This window comes from Leptosomus discolor, chromosome 10 (genome assembly GCF_034619465.1).
Source record: "Leptosomus discolor isolate bLepDis1 chromosome 10, bLepDis1.hap2, whole genome shotgun sequence".
In the NCBI taxonomy this organism is placed as follows: Eukaryota; Metazoa; Chordata; class Aves; order Leptosomiformes; family Leptosomidae; genus Leptosomus; species Leptosomus discolor.
Window position 1 is genome coordinate 9,274,937 of NC_141400.1, and position 24,207 is coordinate 9,299,143.

Here is a 24,207-nt window from a genome sequence, read left to right on the forward strand (position 1 = left end):
CTGAGGTCCCACTCCAGCTTGTCAGGCGCTATATACACCATATGAGTCTTCTACCAATGAACTTGGCCAGGAAACACAATAAAAGCATTTACAAAGAAAGCTCCGCAAGGTAGGGTGAATCAGCGGCTCATGCTGACCTTTCACCAGCAGCTATAATCAAAGGGCAAACATTTCCTCTTACTTTGCTAAAGAAAACTTAGTGCTCTTTCACTCCTGACAGCATCCAGTCACTGGTGGGCAGGATCTTGCGCAGATAAAGCAGGCATTTAGCCTCACATCGTGTTAGGGCTTTAGCCAGAACTTGTAATCTTTAAGATTATGATATCACAGGACAGGGAGGTGCTTGTACACAGATGGCAGCTGGAAGTGAGTAACAGAAGTCCCTGCACTGGGTGGTTTGTATCTGTGTGGTTTCCTTACATTGACAGAAATCAGCTCGCTCCTGGGGTGGGGCTCTGACGCAGTCATATAGTCCAGCTGTCCTTGCAGATACAGCAAAGTCTCCTCAGCCATTCTGCTCAGGTACCTTCCCATGCCGCCATCAGTCTACACACGTGCAGCTGGATGTGCATATGAAGTCAGTGCAGGAGGCACCATGACAATGCAGATGAATGAGTTTTCATAAAGTCCTACTGTCTGTGAATCCTTTGGGTACCCTAAAAAGAATCTGTTCCTTCTGCTGGGCCATCCCTTTTCTAGGACTGTGACTAGAAACAGGACTCTTGGGATTCGGGGTCATTGTGGATGGGAAGCTTCTCATGTTCCTGATGATGCCCATTATGTAAAACAGCATACCTGGGAGTGGAACAACGTAAAGAAAGATTTGTTAGTGATGGTTAAAAGGACAAGTTTATGTAAAATGAGTTCTTGAAAACCTCAAGGTACATCTTATGACAGTACATCTTCCAAATATCTAGATCCCACATTAAGCAAATGTGAATCCCCTACTTCACTCCATGACAGGAAACCAAATTTTCAGTATGATACAATCAAGGCAATTCCTGAAAACCAAGAACCTGTTGGTTTTTATGTGTCTAAGGTGCGGCTGGTAATGAGAGAAAACTAGACCAAAGAACTAAGAAACACTGATCATTCGTGGGTGGACTAAGCTGAAGGCACTTCAGTTTAGTATCATCAATGCAAACATTTAAAGAATCATTTGAGACTAGCTTGAGAAGTGAATGCTGTTTAAGAGGAAATCAAGACCAACATTTCAGGGCGTTTCCACTTATAAAAGAAAGTAGTCTCTGTCTATTGCAAAGTTGGATTCAGTGCCAATTCTAGTATGTCTTATCAAACCAGTGCTGCTCAGGTTTTATGTCCTTTGGAGGTACCATGTCATGTGTACACCTCTCTGATATTTTTGCAGGCTTTGGGTCAGATACAGAAGAGCAGAATTCAGTTGTAAGGAATTCCACATTATCTCTTACTCTGTGCCTCATCTACCAGCTCATTTCCTGCTGTGCCCATCTCAACATGGCTTTCTGAACAGAACTGTTGATTTAGTTTGCTAATGACATGCATCTCTTTTCCCTAAGTGGTGTGCAATGCTTAGTAGGAATAAATAGATCTGAGGTGATAGTAAAAAATGTTGGCTAACTGAAGTAAAACTAATTATGCACATCCTTCTAGAATTTCACATCTAATCACTCTTGCTTGCAAACCCGCTGAAGGGTGTAAAGTAAGCCAGGTATCTTCCCTTGTCAGTCCAATTCATTTAAACTAAAGCTGAACCAAACCATCCTTCGAGTAGGTCCAGAAGCAGGAAGCTGCAAAAATAACTGTAAAAGCATATTTTTCCCTAGTCCAAATGCATATCAGGGAAATTAGGTCTCTGTTAAGACTTTCCTCTCCTGAGTGTTCAGGGGAAACACCCAAGACATACCTGAAATATCCGCATCCCAATAAAGATTAAAAAATAAAAAAGCCTAAGAAAACAGAATATAAGAGTTCTCTTGCTGTTAGCAGAGGAAAAAGAAGTACTATCAGCCTCATGATTTATTTGAATAAGCATTAGAAAAAAGATCAGGAACTCCTCATTGTCTACATATTCAAAAACTGATACTATGACATCAGTTTACTTGGCATTATTAATCTGGATGCATCTCTTTCTCCACTGGATATACTTGGGACTTAGGCTCCTGATTAAGGTGCTTACAATGCCACTGAAATGTCTGAAGTAGGTGATCTGAATATCCTCCAAATGATGTATCCGTTAGTTCCAGTAGATGAGCCATGCACTCGAAAGTCAGAGTATAAACTGTACTGCCTGTCTGAATTTTCCCTGGTGAATGTTCCTGGAGAAATTTACCCTCTAATGTACTAGATGCTGGTTTTCAATATGGTCAGGCTTGGTTGCCTTAATACAGGTCACTGTATGCGCAGATATATCCATCACACATACTCCCTTAGTGCTCCATCACTTTAAATAACAATCATAAATTTCAAAGAATGTGCTAGTTCTACCAACAAGATACGGACTTGATGTAAGAAACAAGAAAAGACATTTTGCATCTAACACTGAACAGACACTCTGACTAGATGACCATGAAGCATACAAGTCATAACGTAATTTTAATTTTATATACCAAGTCAGACATGGGACATCACGTGAGGCAATTCACCAAAGAGACCTCTAGCATGGCAAAGTCTCTGCTACAAATGGTGATACAGAGGATGAGAGCCAGGAGACCCCCCAGTCTGTGAACAAGGCAGACATAGTTCAGAGAAACTCAGGACTTGCTCAGAAGCACAACAGACAGGCACTGAAAGCTGACTTCATACAGGATATCCAAAGAGCCAAACCTTTCTTATTCTTCTGTAGTAGTCAGAAAACAGTTGTGCAAGATCAGCAATTTTAGCAGGTGATGCCGTTTGTTACAAAGGTGCATTAAGCTAAAGAGAAGTCAGTAAGGTGTCCCAGGATCTCGTGGCAAAAGTGTCTGTCTGAAGCCTCTGGCAGTTAGCTCAACACTTCAAGCTGTTTACCCTGTGGGGAAAGAGGACTGGTAGGAGAGGAGGAAAGAGCATTCGTATGCAGGGTGTGAAAGCTGTGCTGCAGGGGTGATGGCTTGCTCTGGTACTGGCACATCATTCTTAAAGATCTTACCAACATCTCCAGGAAACTGTTAAAGGAGTCCTCTGCCGGCAGGCTTTTGTGTTACCGGGTTTGTTTTCACACACTGTAGTTTTTCTCTTCAAATGAAAGTTCAAAGCTATCTGCCAGTTACAGGGCACCAATTTAATGTTGGATAAAAGACAGGATTGTACAGCCCTGCTTTTTTTCACACCACCATGTCTTAACTGATCTGGTCTCTGAAAATACAATTAATTTTTCAGGCATCGGTATCTATGGAAGCAAGTTTCAGAGAGAAAGCTCAGCTGCACCTGCAACTCATTTTTGCCTCACCTGCAGGAACGCACATCTAATGCGCCTCAGCTCTCACCCAGCTGAGAAGCCAAGCACCATGGGATTTATCTTACTGACTGCAAGAAGAAAACAACACTCAGACCCTGTATGTGTGGGCTGAATATTTCAAAAGAACTTTATCAAGTAGGTTTGAGTAACGAATACATCTGAGGAAGCCATAATATGTGAGCAGGAAAAAAAATTAAAAGGTTTAAACGCATTAAATAAATTATCTGCAGCAAATTAGTTGCTCAGCTTTCCTGCCTATAGTGAGTTCCTTCAATGGGATTTGTATACGCTGGCACATTAAGCTACCAAGCTCAATTACAAATAGCATCCCAGGCTGCCTTTGCCCTCTGCATCCGACTCCTCCAGAACTGGGGGCGAGTGGTACTGTCATTTCACCTGACAGCTTTACTCACATCATAAACACCACCATCCAGCAATAAAACCCAATAATGAAAAGGCATTACCACCTATAAAGGGACCCTGCTGCAGGCTATTCACATAATTGCCAAATGGTACTTTAATTGTGATGATGACCAATTTGGAGATAATTGCTCCTGCATCTCCTGCTGTTTCTGACAGTCCAATGGGCTCTTTAATTAACTGGCTGGATTAGCTCTCAGCACAGTGGAGGGGAGCTCTGTGGTTTTACCCTGTGTAAACCCACAACTGGAACAAGGACCTCCAGCATTATTCTGGGAACGTGGCAAGAGGCGGGGAGAAAACACCAAGGGGATGCAGTGGCTGTTTGTAATCTTCCCACTTTCATTCCCCGCAGAGCTATCCCCCACACCAACTTGTACAATTTATTAAGGAAGCAAAGCCATAAAATTGCTGTCTTTGGCTTCCCCAACCACAATGAAAAGAAAAATAGCCACCGTTTTCATGGAGCCTGAGGTCCGTCCTTAGTCCTCTCCTGAAGAGCAAACCCCTGGCATCCAGCTCTGTCCCCTGGGATCGTGCCTGTCTTGATAAAAGGCAGAAAGCAGTGCAATTGTGGGGCAGAGCTCACAGCTCTGAACACAGAAGCTAACCACATCCATTTCCTCAGCAGAACATGACCCAGAAGGAGGGGAAGCGATACCCTGATGGTGTGTGTGCCGCCCCTCCGTCAAAGCTCACAGCCACCGATCCAGTTTCCAGAAAAAAGCCTCTGTCTGGAGACAGTGCCTGGGGTCCTTTGGACAGCTGGGAATGGACAGGAATTGGAAGGTATCTGTTTTTTCCCAAAAATGCCTCCTACCAACCCTTCATGCTTGCAGTATCTGTGTAAAGCTGCCTACACTGGCTACACATACCCACGACTCCTCTGCACCATCAGAAGTACCTGGGAAGCACAGCTTGCAGTTCGGCAGCTGTTTTACCCGCGAATTACTCCCCTGCTTTTTAACTGTAGTCTTTGCCTTGAACACTCGTATCCATCTCTCTTCCCTAAGCTCCCTGCAAACTCGAGTTCATCACGCTGCAGGCAGTTAATCCTGGTGGCTGCTGCGGAGGGCAAGGGGCCCCTCGCAGGTACAGAAACTCTGCAACAGTTTGGACCACGTTAGTGGATGCTTCTCATTAATAACAAGCTAACAAAGGAGAGCAAAGACAGGCTTCCCCAGCTACAGCTGAATCACTGAAGGGCTAAAAGACTTGTGTGGCAGCATCTCCTGCACTTTCCAAAGCCTCTGAACAAACACTGGGCTTAGTGTTGCATCAGCAGCCTCCTTTAACCCTGGCAGGAGAAATAATTCTACCTAGAGGGTTATAATAATAGCAGAGAAAAAAAAATTAATAAAGTAAATGCCCACAACCATCCAAGCACGGTGAATCTTTCAGCTGGGCTGATGGCAGATTAATGGAGGAAGCCACAGCCATCCTAAACCCGCTGTAGGTGCTCTCTGTTTAGTAATCCTTTCCCAATACACCTGTTTACATAGTAATTGCTTCCATTTTTGAGCTGGCAGAAGGTTGTTTCTCTTGTCCTGACATTGACCGGAGAGTGAGGTGGGGTGAGGTTCTTGCAGCTGTCCTTGGACTGGGTTGGTAAGGGTTCACTTTTGGGACGGGGCGGGGGATACCGGGGGCTGTTAACGCTCTGCTCCCTCTGACTTTTGCCACTAAATCCCCTCCTGCTCGGCCTGGAAAATGAAGAACACAGTGTCACCAGGTAGGGAAGAGATTTTGCACACGCAGTCAGACACCGGGAGGTCCGTGTTGCTGCAGAGGTAGGTGGATGGATGCATTTATGGTATATATGTCTGTTACTGGTACTGCCAGGATAGCTCGGGTCTCAGCTGGGTATGCAAATGGCCGCAAAGACTGGGGAAGATTAGACATGACCTATACAAAAAGCTGATAAGCACCAAGTTTCATTGTATTTGCAAATCTTTTTGATAATCTTTATATTATAAATGCAGAATAGTTACTGCCAGAGTTTCTAAATACCTCCTGGTAATGCAAGAATAGAAGATAAAAACCTTGTACTAAATTCTTTGAAATAAGTGCTGTTCTTAGCTGTCCACATTAAATTGCTTGAAGCCTGTAATATACTCCACCACTGGCTGCAACAGTGACCTTACAGATGTGCTAGCCTGTGAGAGTCTCCTACTGACCCCACACTACATTTCAGGAAAATTACCCCTAACAGAAATGAAACTGTGATCCTCAGACACCCCTGTACTGGGATTTGGGATTTGTTGCCAGCAGTTCATTAGTGACTCCCTACTGGACTGATGGAGGGAACTCGGGCATGGCAGAGTCAGGCAAAGAGCAAGTTTTAACTGTGACATTCTTAAAAATTTGAAATAATAAGAAAATAATCTGCAGGTTTTGTGGCACTGAAAGTTTTCCTGAGTTTTTGCCAGTTTCTATGAATTTGTCTTTTTTAAAAAAAGCCAACAATTCTGTAAAAATGACAAGTGAAATTTTTCATTTAAAGGCTTTGCAATTTGTTGTTGATTTGGGGAAGTCCTTTATTAATATTTTTATTTCAATTTTCTTTTGGTCAACTGCTTGCATTCCAAAAGAAAGATTTCTGATTAAACCAAGCATTAAATTTCAACAAAACCAGACTCCAAGAAGTCTAAATCTATTCATGTTTTCCTGATAGTAGCACACTGTAGTCCAAACTAAAGCAGAAATCTTTGTGTTGTGCTGAGCTCTGGCAAGCTCCTTTTGAAGACAATGCAGGCCCTGAAAAAATGCACAGGCTAATTTAGTTTACAACTAGGAGATTTAATAGATTGGAGTGGATGTTTAAGGGAGGTCAGAGCATCTCAGAAACATGCAGCTATAAAGACTTAATTGCTAGGTCAAAAATAATGAGTTTCAAGCTAAAATCAGTGTGGTATAGAAAATGCTTTTCCCATTTTCCAACAATTTTCAGTTAAAAATATTTTCCCCATTTCTGATCTGGAGCAAGTCTGCAACTTCTCATGCAACAGAAAATTTAAAAAAAAAAAAAAAAAAAAAAAAAGAGCAGACTCCAATTCATGTTCAAGGCTGGTTTCTGCCTTTTATCAAGGTGACTGATCTAACTACTGTGATATTGGCAATTTTGTATGAATGAGCACTCATCTGCCTGTCTCTTTCATTTTCTCCTTTTTCCAGTTGTTGATTGCCAGCACTCCAAATGAAACATTTCAGAGTACATTTCTTCCTTAATATGCAACCAGAAACTCCCTCCAGGACCCCAGAAAACTTCTCAGTAACAGCTTCTGTCCAGCCAATATGCATCTTTGAAGGTTGTGACAATGGCTGCAGAGGGAACCCAGAAAACACGAATATTTCTGTTTATTCTTAGTGAACATAATCAACTTTTCCTCTGCTCTCCTGTTTCTCCCACCTTTAGTTCTGCTCCCAGTGGGCTCAGGCAGGCAGACAGGAGTCCTGCATGTTTGCATCTCATTTTCCAATAGTTCCTCTGAGTTTTGGATGTAAAATTCTGATAACCCCATGGTAGTGCCACAGCCGTGGGGTTCAAGTGATGCCAATTGCTTTGGTGCAGAAGAGCAAAGCTTTCATCTATAGGAGACCTGTAAACTATGTTTCTGAGCCGCTCAGCAGCAGCACAGCCCTCAGACTGCCCACTGAGTGAAGACGACCTGCCACAAGTGGCATCTTGAGGTAGCCTGGGTAGGACATACACACAAAGAGGTGTGAGGGTCAGGAATTAGAACCCGGATAATGGCTAGAACTGGAGAAAGAGAGGCTCCTTCAACCTCAACAAAGAAACCTTGACACTGTGTCTCTGCTTTCATCTGTGTTCAGACCAGATCCTGAAGACTTGATGTGAAAATAGTGGGGCAGAAGATCTCAGAAATAAAATCCTGCAAAGGACTTGAAGTGCAAAGAACTGTCTCCAAATCCATCACACACCTTGCAAGATGACGAATCTGGTAAAGTGAAGCTGGTACAGTAAGATTCCCAAGAAGGAAGGCAAACAGGTGATGATCGCTCCCAGTTATAGCACAAAAACTCTTGTTATTTGCAGAAGCACCCTGTAAACACTTGTTGGAACTAGAGGAAGCCAAGATGTTACTATGTAAGGTGTGAGAAACCGTGAAGATTTACATTTTGCTTGAGCAGAGACTCCCATTTTTAATAACAGAATCTCCCATTATTGAACTTAACTACCTAAAATAGTAGACTATGGAAAGAATTAGCACATAGGTAGAAGCTGGTTGGAGCCACATTTTAAGTGGAACTAAGCTTCCAAACTGAATAAAGAATTGATATTTTTCTTAGATTTGAAAATTGTGTTGGTCCAAAATTTATCTTTCCCTGCATTTTTCTTTCTCTCGCAGCTGCAAAACTCTTCAGTGGTTTCCCATCTGGAATATGTGCAGTACCACTGTTGTAGCTTCACACTCTATATAGTGTCCTTTTCTCAAAGCTCCATTTCTTTCAAATGGACTTACAGAGAAAGAGTAAATAACCCTCTTCAATATCAAATTGAGATTACGGTTAACAATCACTTGGCAGACCAGAGTAGGTTATTTTAATGACCACATCATTCTGAAATAAGCCTTCCACCATCTGTTCACTCCCATAATTATAAATGCAAACAGCATAATTCATAAATGCACTATAAAAGAGAGGGAAAGAGAGAACAGCTTAAGATGACTGTTTGTTACTTACTCCAGACAGTGATGCATTGGCTTACTTTATTCCTGTTTCAGGAGCAGATAGAAAACAGTCTTTTAATTCTGTGTTTTATGGCAGTCACTAACCCACAGTAAATGATTGCCTGTAGATGATAGAGATGTCATTAAGTGCAGTACAGTTTCTGGTTGGCATCATTATTTAGGTATGCCTATGATGGAAGTGTCTAAGAAAGATCCCACGGACCATCCCAGTGGGTCAGGAATAAACTTTGAGCGTGTTTTTCAGAACAGCAGGATCTTTCCTGTGGCATTGAAGTGCCTTCTAGGGTTAGAGGACCTAAGGGTAAAGATGACAATGCTATCGTCTCCCTGAAAAGACGCTTTTGGCATTTTTGAAAACTGGGAAATCTTGGGAAACAGTCAGAAAGTTGAGAAGGGTGTAAACACAACATCCAAGAATCTGGAATTTCCTGTTTTAATCTGTGACATTTTTCATTTTAAAAGAGGCAAAATTTTTTTTTAATCTGAAATACACAAAATGTCAAAATGAAATGTGAACAAAATATGTTGTTTCATTCCCATTTTCCTTTGAAAAAAAATGAATACACATAATCCAAATTAAATATATTTTCATGAAACATTTGATTTTAATACAGCTGCGTGTTTAATTTTCAAAAGGTCAGTGTAGAATTGTCCCTCTCTCACAATTACCAGGTTCATAGACTCCATAAAATTAAAAGCTTTCTAGTAACTGTAATCTCTGGGCTGAACGAATCGTGCTTCCGGCCACTAAAGTGAACTTCCACATTTGGCCATCAGCAGAAAATCATTATAGCAGGATAAGTAGAATACCCCTTACCTACTCACCATGATTCCTGGGGCAAAATGGAGTCAGAAATTACAAGCTTGTTCTATCTTTTCGTTGGTATGTATCAACATTGCAGAACAATGTAAATCGATTTCATATTAAGTGCAGAATTAGCAATACATCCAATTCTTCTAGGATTAATAGCTCCTGTTGTTTCTCTGTGGGTTTCTCATTTCTTCCTGTTTCTGAGATGAGAAAGTCACTTGCAAGATTTCCTAGCAATAAGGTTTCAGATTATTGTGTATTGTCCTTGTGCTGCATCTGACTGACCTGCAACCCAGAGGAGACCAGCACGTTATCAAAGGTGAGTTTACTAAAGGCAGGTCTTTCACTGTGCGTGACTACCTGTGATCTGCTTTGTCCAGCAGAAGCCAGTTCAGTGAGAATTTATCTTCTAAACATATGGCAAACCAATGAATATAAAAAGAGAGCATGAAGTCAGAAAACACAATGAGAACTGCTCCAGGACAACTCCCTCAAATACCAGCTATATTCCTTTAATGCTGTAGAGGTATACTTAATGTTTGTTTCTTGTACACTTTCAAGCGCAGGACTCCCAGCCAAGTGAGCTGGAGGAAGCTGGATTTCAAACCAGACAAACCCAGGCACGGGGACAACGAAGCCATCATTATGGCTGGCTGCTGCTTCTGCCTGGGAGCTGAGTTAGCCTGGATGGCAGACGAACGTCTCCATCCCCTCCTCCTATGGCTATTTCTTTTCATTGCAAGCTGATGTTGTGCAGAGCCCGTAAAGATACGGTGTGATTAGCTGAGTAAAGCAGCTGGGGTAGATGATTTGCTAAATTGCCTACTGGAGCTCTGGAGCAGAAACAGCTGATCAGACACAGCCAGTATCTGTCTGTCCCTTTGCAGCCAGGCCCAGGAAAGCACAGTAATGTGGCAAAGAAAATGAAATCCATCCTCTGCAACAAGCTTTACATCAGGGACCTTCCTTTGCCTTCAGTGTCTTTTATTCCAGCCTTAGGGAGGCATCATCATTTATCTGTGTGTAAAACCCACCTAGTCAGTGGACTTGATGTCTCAACCAGCATCAGCACCAAAAAGAAAATATTCCTAAATTCTTAAAATGTCCTAGCCAAACTTGAAGTCTGTCCTAGCCTTACTATTTAATTATATTTTTTTAAATAAAGAGGAGCAAATATCAGTGGACCATTCCTCCTTTGAGATGATGCAGTCCTTTGGGAAAACATGGGTAAAATTCACAGTAATATCATCAAAAGTTCAGTTTTCCCACTGCAGCTGAATGGTGAAAATCCAGATTTCAGGAAAACATTTGGATTGCTAAATTATTTATGTGGATATGACAGCAATGTTGATTTTAAAGGCCTTTGTAGTCAAATGTAAATACAAATTTGTCTCTATCTCATGACAAGTGTTTATTTTTTTCCACTCTTGAGCAGTTATGCTGGTTATCTTAATTATCTTTAAATCAAATAATGCTGTTCAGACCTTGTGAGCTGGAATTAAGCACTCATCATTCTTTACTAAATTTCAGTTAGAGGTTTTAAAAACAGCTGTCTCCAGCCCACATAATCCAGCCTTCAGTACATTTTGTAAGACTTCCACATGTCTCCTCAGATTTAAAATTAGCAGCCAGTTGTCCAAGTAAGCAAAGCCCTCAAGTGAGAGAAACACCACTGGGAAAAAAATTACTTTCTTTGTATCTGACAAGTCACAGAAAACAAAGAAAGCATCTATCAATACATTTGTTTCTCTCCTTTCTTTTTCCTTTGTTCCATCATTCCTGAAGGATGTTTAACTCAGCTGAAGCTCGCCTGTTCTCTCAGCTCTGGCTGCTGCTTGCTCTAATGACCTACAGCTCCAGGACACGTTCCCAGACCATCTCAGTCAGACATGGCCCAAGGCATTCTCATACAGTACCAGGAAAGTCTCTGTAGCTACGTAAGGGACGTCCTCATCTCCAAAAGCGGAGGTGTGCAGGTAATGCCTAGTGGATATGTGAACGTACTGCTTTAGGTTGATGTACAATAGAAATGTTTCATACTTTTTTCTGGCAAAACAAGACCAAAATCCCCTCCAGTTAATTTATTATTTTTTTTTTTTACCGTAGAAGCGTATCTTTTTTAAGGAGGATGTTTAACTCCTTTTAAAAGTGCAGGCAAATTATAAACTGAAATATGATTTTGAAATAAAACATCGAAACACTTCAGTATCTTGTTTCGTTTGCATTTTCTCCTGCTGAAAACATCTGCTGAATCTGACCCAAACAATTTGTTTCCCTGGAACTGCAAGTGCTCATTACACCTTCCTTTTTTGATTCTTTTTATTGCCAGGCTCTATTAATGAGTTTGGTCTAAGAAAAATTATAGGAACCCTACTTTAACTTCAACAGGTAACCCCAGCACACTGCTCCTTTGCTCAGAAGACTCTTGTTGTATGAATGGAGAAAAATCATATTGGTCTCTCTGGCAGAGTGCTGAACACAATCCTTCACCTGGCACAGGAAATCGATTGGATAGAGATTGATTGATGAAGATAACTAATTAGGAGCCTGGCCTGAGTCAGCCAAGGCATTTCACATAGATCAGCAAAGAAGCAAAGAGTCAAGTTCAATAAAAATAGGGCAGAAGGAACACAATTTTTAAATGTAATTATCTCTGGGTACTAGCTAAAACCTTTTGCCTGGTGTTATCAAGTCTCGTTGTATTGAATAATAACCTCTTAAGGTCATAATTACATTCCTGATAGACATCAAAAGCTAAAAACAGGAACATGACTGCAGATACTTTAATGCTAAGCAAACAGACAAATGCTAAATATGTGCTAATAAGAACAAAGATCAGTTAAGTTGTTCAGCATGGTCTTTTAAGAAATTTTTGACAGAAGATTACCAGGGACACAGGACACCTCAAGACTGCAGAGGTGGCTTTTCCAACAATTCCTGTTTGATTGTGGGCAAACCATGCCATTCCTCTGAGCCTTCTTTCATCGCAAGTAAAACAGAGGTAATAATACTTCCTTTGTATGCCTTGTCTTTAGATTTTAGCCTCTTTCGAACAAGCATTGTGTCATTTCAGATACGAATGGTGTCTGGTACAACTCAATCATAGTTTGATTCAGGGCTGTGGTGCTCCAGCAGCAGCAATTAATCACTTATGTAAAAATAGTTTGTTTCAATTTTAAAATGTCAGAAACGCCTTCCAGGACAGAACAACCTACAGCTGTAGGAAAGGTGTTTTATTTATTGAAGAACTTCTTTCCTCCTCCACTAAATCCTGGGAATATCCTGCCTCTGGGTCACTGACTGTAATGCTGCTCCCAGGCTGGAGAAATCAGAACAGGGAGATGACTGAGTTTGGTTTGGACCTCCTGTTTCCCATTGCACAGTCACAATAATTAGATTCCACCTTTCCTCTGGTGGCTGAATCCCTCCCCCAGTCAGGCTGCAGTTCTGCAGCGCTGTGCTTGTGATGCTGAGCTGGCATCGGGACTCTCTGGCAGCTGTCCTCTCCTGCTGACCACATAACACTGCTGTCCTGGTTTAAACTTCAGTTTTACCTGGCATAATTTCCGACAAGGGGAACAGTTGAGACAAGCCAGGCACCATGCCTGTTGGCCCTGACCCATGCTGGACAGGTTTATTTTCCATTGCCTCCAGTGGAGGTTGCTCTGAACATCCATCTGATGTTTGTCACTGTTGGCCAGTTATTAATTGTAACATGGATGTTGCTAAGATATGCCTGAGATTTTTAATAACTTTTAAAGTAAGAACAGCAAACAATCTCTAAGTGGGGCCTGGAGAGGCGAGCAATACAGGACGTGATCCCTCGAGCGTTTGTGGCTGAGTATAGCTTGTGTATCTTCCTGCCTGCCCATTGCCTAGTTCTCATCTTACAAAACCAACCCATCAGCAGCAAGCAGCTGAACAGGTTAAATTTTTTGGCATAAAGCTGTGTCACCATTGAGAAAGTGAATACTTTGGGAGATAGTTGCCAGATCTTCTTCATGAGCCAGAATCGCTGAACTGCTGGTGGCTCAGTGGCTTTTCAACAGGGCTCAACTGGACCTTAAATAAACCAAATAACCACATACCCAAAGCATGCCATCGCTGTTGTCAGAGTTGTTCTCTGCTGTCAGCCTCACCCAAGCATGAATGCTCAACTGAGAATGAACTTTCTGTTTCCCAGGGAGCTGATAAACTCCCGTTGCTGTTGTCCCTGTGCTCCCGTAGCCTGATTGTATTTTCCCTTTCATGCTGAAGCAGGTGCCTGTGCCTTCCAGAGCTGTCAAACGTGCAGCTTTCAAACAGCAAAACTCACTTTAAAAATCATCTGCCTTATTATACCATTAGCAGTTTTGATCCTGACAGCACAATAGCTGCCACATTTCTCCAGCACATCCCAAATGCATCTCACTGTCCCCTCGCTAGAAAGATTAATGGTTTGTATCTCACCTCTTCCTGGGTGTAAGGATGAGAACCACAGGCACCCCTACGCAGAAAAACACCCGACTCAGGATGTGTGAGGGATGCCACCTCTCTGCTCCCCTCCGCCCCGTTCATGGAGACCTGCTGGGGCACTGGCACCCCCAGCTCTCTCCCCTACAGCTCTGAGTGCTGAGCAGTGCTGTGGATCTTAAACAGAAAGGTGATGCTGGAGGGGTTGAAGACCCCCCTCATCTTGATCGCTGAACTTGACTGTTGCAAAGTACCAGCATATAGTGCAACATTTTAAAATAAGCCTGCTTTGCTTTTTGTTTAGAGTGCTGAGGCAATGTCTGGAGAAACAGTCTTGGCTCTCATGTCAGAGTGAACCAGGGGCTGAAGAAGGCATCGCCAGGAAGGTCCTCAAGCACCTGGGCTGAAAGGTACTTTTTCCTCATCCAAGTCCAGTGGAGACATTAGAGATATGGCAGAGATTACCAGCTACCCCATGCCACTTCTCTGCTGATACAGGGCTGTACCACTTGCTGTTACTTTACCCAGCCTAATTTTGATCATCCAAAGGGTGTTTCTACAATGATTCCCTCAAGAGACTACTTCATGTGCTAATAGATGTTATCATTGACTGGCTTTGCTGACAGTCATCTTAATTATACAAGTCCTATCTCGCAGCTTGGACTTTTGTCTTTTTCCTAGCCTTATGCTTCTGTCTTTCAGCTGCTTGATCTGAATGATGTCTATAAGTTTCCCTATTTTCCACTGCAGGACATCCTGCTCAACTTTAGCAAAAGGCCTTGGACTTTGGATATTATGAACATAAATGTGACAATGATTAGTGATGAAAAACATGGGATCCACACACAAACCAAGATGTTGGAGTCAGTCCAGAGATGTTGACTTCTTCCATCATAGGTTTGCAACTTGTTAATGTTATAGTAGTTGATGTTTCCACAAGAGAAACAGAAACTTGGGCACTAAAGGACAGAAACTAAGCTAACTTTAAAATCAATGAAGAAGCTATTTGCTTTCAGTGATCTAATTATAAACACCAGAGTAAGCAGGTAAGTAAATGAGTGAGGCCATTCAACGCCATGCTGCAGAAGATGGGCACTTTCCCCTTTTTCTCACATTAACTCTGTATTTCCATTTCTCTCTCATTAACGCTAAGTTTGGCACCACATTATATGCTCTAATTACCTGCAGACTTTGGCCTACAGCTCATTTTGGCAACATAATTAATGCAACATTCATAAGAGACCCAAATCTGGTAATTAAGAAAGTACTTGGAAGTGCTCACTTACATTAGAAATACACAGCATCACGTTAAGAGCGGTTTATAACTACCCACAGATGGGATAGCTCATAATAGGCTTCTGTTTTTTAAGTAAGGTGTTTCAATTACTGAAGTACAAGCAGGATCAATTAAGAATATTCAAATGGAAGATAATGAATGTTTTCTTTATAAATGGAGATCTCGCAACTGGCATAATTAGATCTTTCATCTGCTAGGAAAAAACCACAAGCCATTCGTCAAAGCTGTGGAATGAAATAGTGGCAAAAACACTTGGAGCTGTTTCCTTGTGCAATGGAGATACCACAATTTCCAAATGTATTGCAGCACCATGAGCCCCAAGACTGACTTTTGTTTGTCAGGCTTCAAACATGTGCCGCAGTGTTAGGATTGCAGCTACCTGGGAAATGGGTGGCTTTTCTGCAGTGAAATAATCAGTGAAAAATGACAATTGCCATTTGTTGAAATCTTCTGGCAAAAAATTCTTCATCATTTCTTGTGTCTACTTTGTGTGTGCAACAGCAGAACTTTTTTTTGTGTCAAAACAAGACTTTCTATGAAGAATTATGTGTTTTAGAACAAAAGTCTAGCATGTGCACATTGTTAATGTCAGTCACTAGTTTAAGTTCCTTTCTGAATAGCAAACTATCACAAACTCCCTCACAGCATCTGGGGCTCATGCATGTTCCCTCCTACTCTGCAGCCTGCCAGTAAGTTTTCTGGTCACCAGGGTACATATCATCCTTTCCTGCCTTTTGTAGGGCCAGTTCACATATGTGCCCATGCAATGTCTACAGTTTTGTACCCTGGCAACTTCTGAATATCCTGGAAGTGGTGGTGTGAAGCTGTACGTACCCTAAGGCACCTGGTAAGATCTGAAAATTGTATTTTCTGGTAATGGGACAATGACACACAAATTAAATAACAAAACCTAGTATTAAGATCAAAATAAATAATAAAGATCCTTGTTGGTACCTTTAACATCTCAACTGGTACCTACTTTGATCTAGGTTAAGTTGTAGTAAGTCTTACCAACTTAAGGTAAAATTTCTTTGGCTACAGTAGCTGCTGCCTTTTCTCAGCTTTCCATCCTGCTCCCAGGAAGCATAGGTCAGACAGAACCATACAACTGTAGAATCATTCAGGTTGGAAAAGACCTTTGAGATCATCAAGTCCAACCATCAACCCTACTCTACCAAGCACACCCCTAAACCATATCTCCAAGCACCACATCTAAACGACCTTTAAACACATAAAGGGATGGTGACTCAGCCACCTCCCCGGGCAGCCTGTTCCAATGCCTGACAACCCCTTCAGTGAAAAATTTTTTCCTAATATCTAGCCTAAACCTACCCTGGTGCAGCTTGAGTCCATTCCCTCTTGTTCTATCATTAACTACCTGTGAGAAGAGACCAGCACCTGTCTCTCTACAATGTCCTCTCAGGTAGTTGTAGAGAGCAGTAAGGTCTCCCCTCAGCCTCTTTTTCTTAAGACTAAATAGCCCCAGTTCGCTTAGCTGCTCTTCACCATCTTTGCTGCCCTCCTCTGCACCTCAGTGTCTACTGAGGTGCCCAAAACTGAACACAGTACTTGAGGTGTGGCCTCACCAGTGCCGACTAGAGGGGGATGATCACCTCCCTACTCCTGCTGGCCACACTATTCCTAATACAAGCCAACATAGCAAACACCATGTTGTGTTGAATGGGAGTTGCCACTCCTCCTTCCTTCTTCCTCAAGGTTTTTCAGTTAATATTTCTATGATATGCATTAACTAGCACATTCCTGACTTTAGACCGCTTCTCTCTTACAGCCCACTGGGTATAAATTCACAAAACTTTATACACCATAGTATGAAAAATAGTAACATGCCAAACTTTTGCGCTGTGCTCATAAATAGTCATATTTTGTAAGCATTTTACCAGGTTTAAATGTCATACCACAGATGGTGACATTGGAAGTGGGTGCTTAATTTGAGTAAAATCTCCATATTCTCCCCTGTACAGCTTTGGTTTGACAAATGGACACTGTGTTTTCCCTCCCTGCCCTAAGGGCACCGGCAGACCCTCCGTGCTCCCCATCCTACTGTGTCCTATACACACCCCACTTGCAAACATTAATTCCCTGCATCACTTTCATAGACAGTTGCTCCTCATTTTTAGCATGGTTAAAACCGATACCAAAATAAGCCAATAAGTACATATTGCTTGGTGGCTGTGTTTTCATTCCCCTGTTGTTCTTCAGGAAGGATGATGCTTCATTTGCTCATCCGCCTTCTCTGCCAAGAGCTATTTCACAGCTAGGTTAGATCATCTTCAGGAGTGAGCTGAGGAGGACAGGAGGTGCCTTGACAGCTTCTTCATTTCAATATGATTCAGAGGTTGCTAAGTCCCCATTTTTCTGTTAGTTATATCCCCAAACATCCTGTGATGATAGCCTGTTATCTGACTTCAGCCTTTCCAATCTCAACAGGAGTAGTTCCTGGACATCTGCTAGTAAGGCTCTCGTATGAGTGATGCCACCTACTGATCCCCTCCAGGCTCAGGGACCCTCTAAACTTCTGTGTGCAAGAAGGACCTAAGGAAAAAAGATTTCTCATCTAAGCATCATAGCAAGCAGAACATCATCTATTCTGAAGACGTCCAAAAGAAAAATGTCAAGTTCAGTCTGATAGACCATGTCCAAATATGGTTCTCCACGTGTCAGGAGAGGCAAAAATCTGAAGAGGAAAGAGTAGAGCTGCAAACAGTTTCTAATTTTTTGGGAGGGTAATCCAAGAAACTAGGAAGCATAATCAAAGCAGATACTTATTCTCTGGTGGGTTTCATAAAGTAAAAAGAGCCCTAGGCCATTCCTCTGTTACACAAATGCGTTGTGGATTGGAACATGACATTTAAGAGCTGTATTGATTAATGTATTGATTTTGATCATAGGAGGAGGTAACTAGCGCAATCAAAATATCTGGCAATCAGCTAGGAGAAATGCACACAATAATCACTGATAAAGTCATATTCCATCCCCTGCTGACACAATTAAGTTTTCGGTTTCCTTGCAGAAAGACAATGTGGAGAAATTAAGATTCAGGTGAAACTAGTCATTTATTCTACTTGATGTAAAGCGGAATGCTGGCAGAAAACAAACAAAAAATATTTTATGAATATTGAGTCTTTGGATTGACTCAACCAAGCTTGAGTCCTTGAAGTGTATGTGAAACTCTGGAGTTTGTTGGAATGGGTCTGTGGAATATGTGTTTTCATTGGCATTCAAGTCATATCATAGTTACACCTGAAAATGACAGAGAACAACCAGAACAGTATCTGGTACCTAAATCTGGATGCTAACTGTCAAGACAGATCACAAACATACCTGTCATTTGCGCTGCGGCAATAGTCATTGTATGTTTTAAATATCATACAGATTTGGAATTGCTATTAGCTTCCTTAAGGAATTTCTTTATAGGTTATCCAGCACAAGAAATATCAGTGTCTTACTTAAGAAAGAATGTTTAAAGTGTGAAACCAAAACCAGACATAAAGTCAGCAAAACCCCATCTGTGTTTTTTTCTGTTTGTGCTGTTTTAGGTCCTTCAGCCTGAGCCAACGAGGTTGTATTGGTCAGGTTTGCTTTACAGGGTGGGACCTTAACCATGTCCTTGCAGCATTTTCCCTGAAGACACCTGCTTACCTGTCTGAACTCTGCCCTGTCTTTCTAACTAATGGCATCTCGGAGGCTGTCATTGCCTGAGAGATTCCCAGACTGAAGGAGGCTGTTTAAAGAGAAAACGCTGCTGTGGCAGTCAAATGCATCTGTGAAAACGTGCTGGGAACATTTAGATAAGGACTTAAACTTCTTTTTGAGAGATCCGATTGTGCCTTTTTGTGCTGTTTGCAGCCACGGTGAAAACATGTGCATGTGCTGCCTCCGAGGTTGATTCCTTCAGGCAGAGCCAGGCTAACCACAGAGGCAATTTCTTTCCCCTCTCACATAATGAGTCTCTCACTGGTGGTTCCAACCCTTCAACCTATGGACCTGATGTCCAGAGCCCCGCAGTCCTATGCTGTACAGTAATTCAGATGCATCACTGACCCACCATACTGCAGCTTTTCTGAGCCTTGGCAGAAGCTGGTGGGATACCATCCTTTGTCTGTGTCTCTGTGTTTGTGCCTGTGTGTGTAAATACTTTATTTGTGTATACCTGCTGTTAACACTAGGCTACTTCTGCTATTTTGTGATTTCTTTTAGTCATTCTGCTGCAGACAAGAGTATCTTTCAGGGCTCACAAAACTGGCAGACTCTGCCCATTCTTTGCTTTATATATTGCCTTCAGATTTAAAGTGCAGGAGCAAACAGGTAAGTTCAAACTTCTGAATGTTGTGACATCCCCTCCCTTGGTTAGTCCTGGGCCTCTGTATTTTCTGCTTCAGAGGAGACAACATAGTCTACAAATCTCTGCCTTAGCCTCCGCTTTGGTAAATAAGTGTTGCTGAGATTTATGTTTGTTCCGCCTCTTGAGGAAAAGCAATGGTACATGCAGCAAATGGAATGGAAAACTGCGGTTTAGCCAGCGAGTTTCAAATTTAATTGACTTACATTTTGGCTCAATTACAACAATCATCTGTCCATCCTCTTACAAAATAAACCGAATTTTGTACCTACAATTCTTTGTGTTACACTGAGGCAATCAAAGATGCACTTTGCCCCAATAATTTAGCAAAAGATCGCATACCTGCATGATTAGCATGATACTTGCTACATATATAAAACACAACAAGGTTTTGCTCTCTTTTTATGTAAACTCATCTCTGTTCCTATAAAAATGTGAAGATGTATTAGCGCTTACCAGAAAAATAATACAAGGTGTGCTGGACTTTGCAGACATTTGTTCTTTATTATTTTATCCTCCTAAATGCTTTGTTTGCACTTCTTTGAATGGTCTGACAGTACTCATTATTTTTAAAAGTGGAATGATTTATTCTAGAGCAGAGACCTCTGATTTGGCCAAAGTATATGGTTTTCACACACTGCGACTCTAAGCTCTTCGCTTGTGCTAGTAATCACTTGTTATTTATAAGTGAGCAAACCTAAATATTTACCTTTGGGTGTCTAAATTGTGGCACTGGTTTCCATCCAGAACCATGGTATCTTAAGACTAGTATCTGAGAACAGTATGATCTGGGTAGGACATTGCCACACACCCGGCTAATGAGCACATTTGAGTTGAGAAGTGTGATTTCAACCATACATAGCAATGAAATTAAAAGTTTCCAAACATCCTCCCTGTGATACTGAAAATATCAACACTGAGCTCCTGGTTAAATGTTCCTGTTTCGAAGCTAGATGTGTCCCTGAGAGCTCTAGGTTTCTACACCAGCTGCTCACACTAAAAAGGAATAGAATAGAATAGAATAGAATAGAATAGAATAGAATAGAATAGAATATTTTCTCTTCCAACAGAAATCATTCTATTCTATTCTTTTAGTGTGGAAGGTGAAAGGGAGGCATGAAGCTACAAGTGATTGCAGTGTGAGAGAGGGGGAAGGAAATATTTTGGTTAAATTTGAACATAGAATTAACACAGAGAAAATAAAAACTAATTATTACTCTGCAGAGCAAGAAAATAAAGGAACATGTACTGTTTTGAAGGCACCAACCAAATACAGAGCAGATAGTTATGCATGCTAATGCTGATCTGAAGAAGGGGACACCCTTAGCCTATCCCTCTCTGGTATTCTCTAAAGAAAAATAAATAAATGCAATTAAACTGACAAGACAGAAGGGACCTTGGGGTTTGGAACGTGTGGAGAAACAGCATGACAAGAGCTGAATACAACTGTCAGAGTTCAGTACACCTAATTTCATGTCATACATGTTGACTCAAGCTTGCAGATAAGTGAGCTGACTGAAAACATCAGTAAAGTAAGGGTAAAACAACTATAAAAGAGCCTCAGGAGCTCAATGCTGTTTCTCCTTGCAATTCACCAACACAGAAAGACAGAAGATTGTGAAAGATTTGGAATGCTAGAGACATTAGCCCAAGATGGCAGCTTCTCCTGCCACGTTGTCAAAGCAGCCAACCTCGACTTTCTCTTTCTCTGGAAGCCATGGAGCAACCACCCACCAGGATGCCTCAGTAATTACCTGCATGGTCATGGGAAGGATTAGAAGGAGGTGATCACAAAACTCAGGTTTCAGTGCACAACCACAGCAATTATGTCAGGGAAACACAAGATTTTTAGGAACAGACACCTTAAAATGATAAGCCTTTTTCACAAAGGTCATTCATGCAACAACCAGCTCATCTCCTTACTTCACCCACAGACCATTTGCTATTGCAGACCCATTGCATGGGTTTACATGTCATGATCTCCACACTGAGCTTGCAGCCAAATCTCTCCGTGTTTTCCCTAACAGTGTGGCAGAGGAGTCTAGGATGGGTTACCTGAAAAATAAGCCTAATTTAGCAAGCAGAGATGGTGACGGTACTGACCCTGTGTTTCTAATGCAGTCAGGAAATCACTTTCAAACAGGACCACGGATCTGGTGGCTCCAGATAAGACCTGTCATCTCTTGTACCATCCAAAAAAGCAATTCAGCTACCAACATGGAAGTAATTTCAGCTGACTATATTGGTGCAAAGAGTGTTTTTCTCACTTTACAGCTTTTGAATGATCAAAAAACACTAAGCAAGATCTCACAGTGATTAAAAGCAGTCTGAAAAACACGGCTTCACCTACAAAACTTGCTAATACACTGCCACTTAACTCTGGTGGGAATTCCCAAACTGGCTGTGGATGCACCACAAGGACAACAAAACCAGGACATTGTGGTACTGAGATCTCAGACTATTTAGGATGCATAGCTTAACAAAACAGCTATTTAAAAAAAATGAGACTCTTATGGCTAAGAAATCAAAAACTGAGAGAGGCTACCTATTGAGATCACCTATCATATAGGTATTAGGGTTGCAAAACCAGAAGCTGAGAAAAAAAAATGTATGGGGAGACCAAGAATAGGTGCAGATGTCTGCCTGGGACATTGGCATGCCCTGAGCCCATGTGTAGCAAGAGAACATCACAGCTGAGGCATAAAAGGTGTCACATTGTAATAGGTCAAATGGGGATTTCTGGGCAGGGATTCCCCAGTTCTTGTAAAAAAAAAAAAAAAATCTCCAGCTTGCCTTTACTTTTTTTTTATTTGACCCAGAACGACTAAGCTTCTTGCTTTCTTTTTATGGGAGAAACAACTTAGGATTTCTCTCCTGAAGTAAGAACTGATGACACCGATTACTGATATTATCCTTTCGTTCTGAATAGGCTAAGAAATGCTAATTTCTCCCAACCATTTCATACAGCTGGCGTGCCTGGAGTGTGATAACGCTGTTACACAGACAAACTGTGTTGCTGTCAGAGTAAAATAGAAATTAAGAACACAGTAATCCAGCTGCTGTCTCAGAGAAGGCTTATAAAGGAAATCTTTTGGCACTTTTAGCAGTGCTTTTATCTGTGCTACCAAGCCTCAGCTGCCAAGGTGTTAACTCCTAGCTGTTTAACAGGCATGCCTGTGTTTGGCCAAAAAAATGGGTGTGTTCCAGGGGCTACACATCCCCTCATCAAATAAACTTGGTTGGTGAGGCTGCCATAGCAGTATTACTGAGCAACATGGTGCTGGTATGGGCATTCATGAATTCAGCGTGTCACAGCCACTTTGTCTAGCGAGTTTTGAATTGCTCCGTTCCTCCAGCTGTAAATCATGTTGCTTAATTAATCTTAATTAAGTGTTGCGGGCATCTCGCGAGCTCAGTTACCTCTTTATTTAATTACAGTAACATACCATATAATGATCTCTGTTTGATGGGATGTTTTAGACAATAGTTTAATCCAGAAACTGAAAGAATTAATTAGTTCTTAGAATAAGTCTCTAAACGGGTGGCCAAGTAAACTGCATGTTTGTCACAAATGCCTGGACTCATTAGTCGTCGTAATGTATTGCTGTTATTATATACACAGAATCAGAAATACGTTGCCTGCTTCTGTGGCTCTCACTTCTCTGTAGACTCTTCTGAAGTAGGAATCAGACTAATGTTAAACAGAGATATCTGGCATTTGTCAGCTGAAAGGCTTGGCCACAGCCCAGGAGAGTTTAGTTTCACTCTTGTTCCATAAACATTTAGTCCCTGTGAACTGGCCCCTCTCTACATCCCCAGCTATGGTCTATGGTCTGAGCCACGTCTCAAAAGGGATGGAGTGCCCAGTGCAAACTCTGACAGAACTCCTGGAAAAGCACCTCAGTGTTTGCGATGGCCTCAGGGCAAACAGGGCATTTCCTTCCCTACCACCTGCCTGTGTACCTTTATGGGCCATAGTAGTTCCTTTTCTCAACGAGGCCCAGAGCTGCCAGCCTCCACCTTTTCTTTGCCAAAAAAAGAAGCTGGGTCAGCAAAAAATCAAATATTACAGCAGAATTCTTGTGGCAAGACAAAGCTGAGCAAAGGCAGGGGACTTCTCCAAGCAGACCACAGCCCCTGAGCGCCTGGGGCAGCGTGGCCCTGATGCTGCCGCACCGCTGGGCTCTGCTCCACTCATCAGCTTGACTCGTGGCAGCCTTTGCCGTCACGCTTTTCTCACTTTGCTGCACACGGCTGTTACTCCTTCAGCAATACAAATGGAGGGGAGCACCACATGAGCTGTGCTGGCAACAAGGTGAGGTATGCAACCCCTGCAGACTCATGTTTAAGACAAGCACTTTCTCTCCACCCACCCACCCAGATGTACACACCCAGTAAAATACACTTCACTGTAAAAGTACAACACTTGCTAAAGAAAAGTACACAGAGCCTGACTGGTTTGCTATCAAATTTTCCATGAACTTACTGCTTTTCCTTGAACCGAGCAGGGAGGTTTAGGTGCATCAGCAATCTCTCCATGGGTAGGACACGGGTTTTGTGGGTTAGGAGGCTGATGAGAACATGACGATCCTTGGAGACTCAAAAATAACTACTGAGGGGGAAATACTCCAAAGCAGCATGCAGCTTTCATTCATAATTCAGGAATCGGCTTCATCCAAATGGGGAGAAAATCCAGCTGGCCCAAAGCCCTTACAAGCATAAATGCTGGTTTTCCGG

The 24,207-nt window shown here is 42.0% G+C and overlaps 1 protein-coding gene across 1 annotated transcript in view; it reads right to left on the reverse strand.

Moving 5' to 3' along the window:
• Positions 1 to 707: 707 nt before the first annotated feature.
• Positions 708 to 24,207, reverse strand: part of HTR4 (5-hydroxytryptamine receptor 4) — a 74,053-nt gene continuing 50,553 nt past the window's right edge. Inside the window, exon 6 of the mRNA XM_086470827.1 lies at positions 708 to 795. Within this exon, the coding sequence (XP_086326953.1) occupies positions 708 to 795 (88 nt within the window). The remainder of the gene's footprint in view (positions 796 to 24,207) is intronic.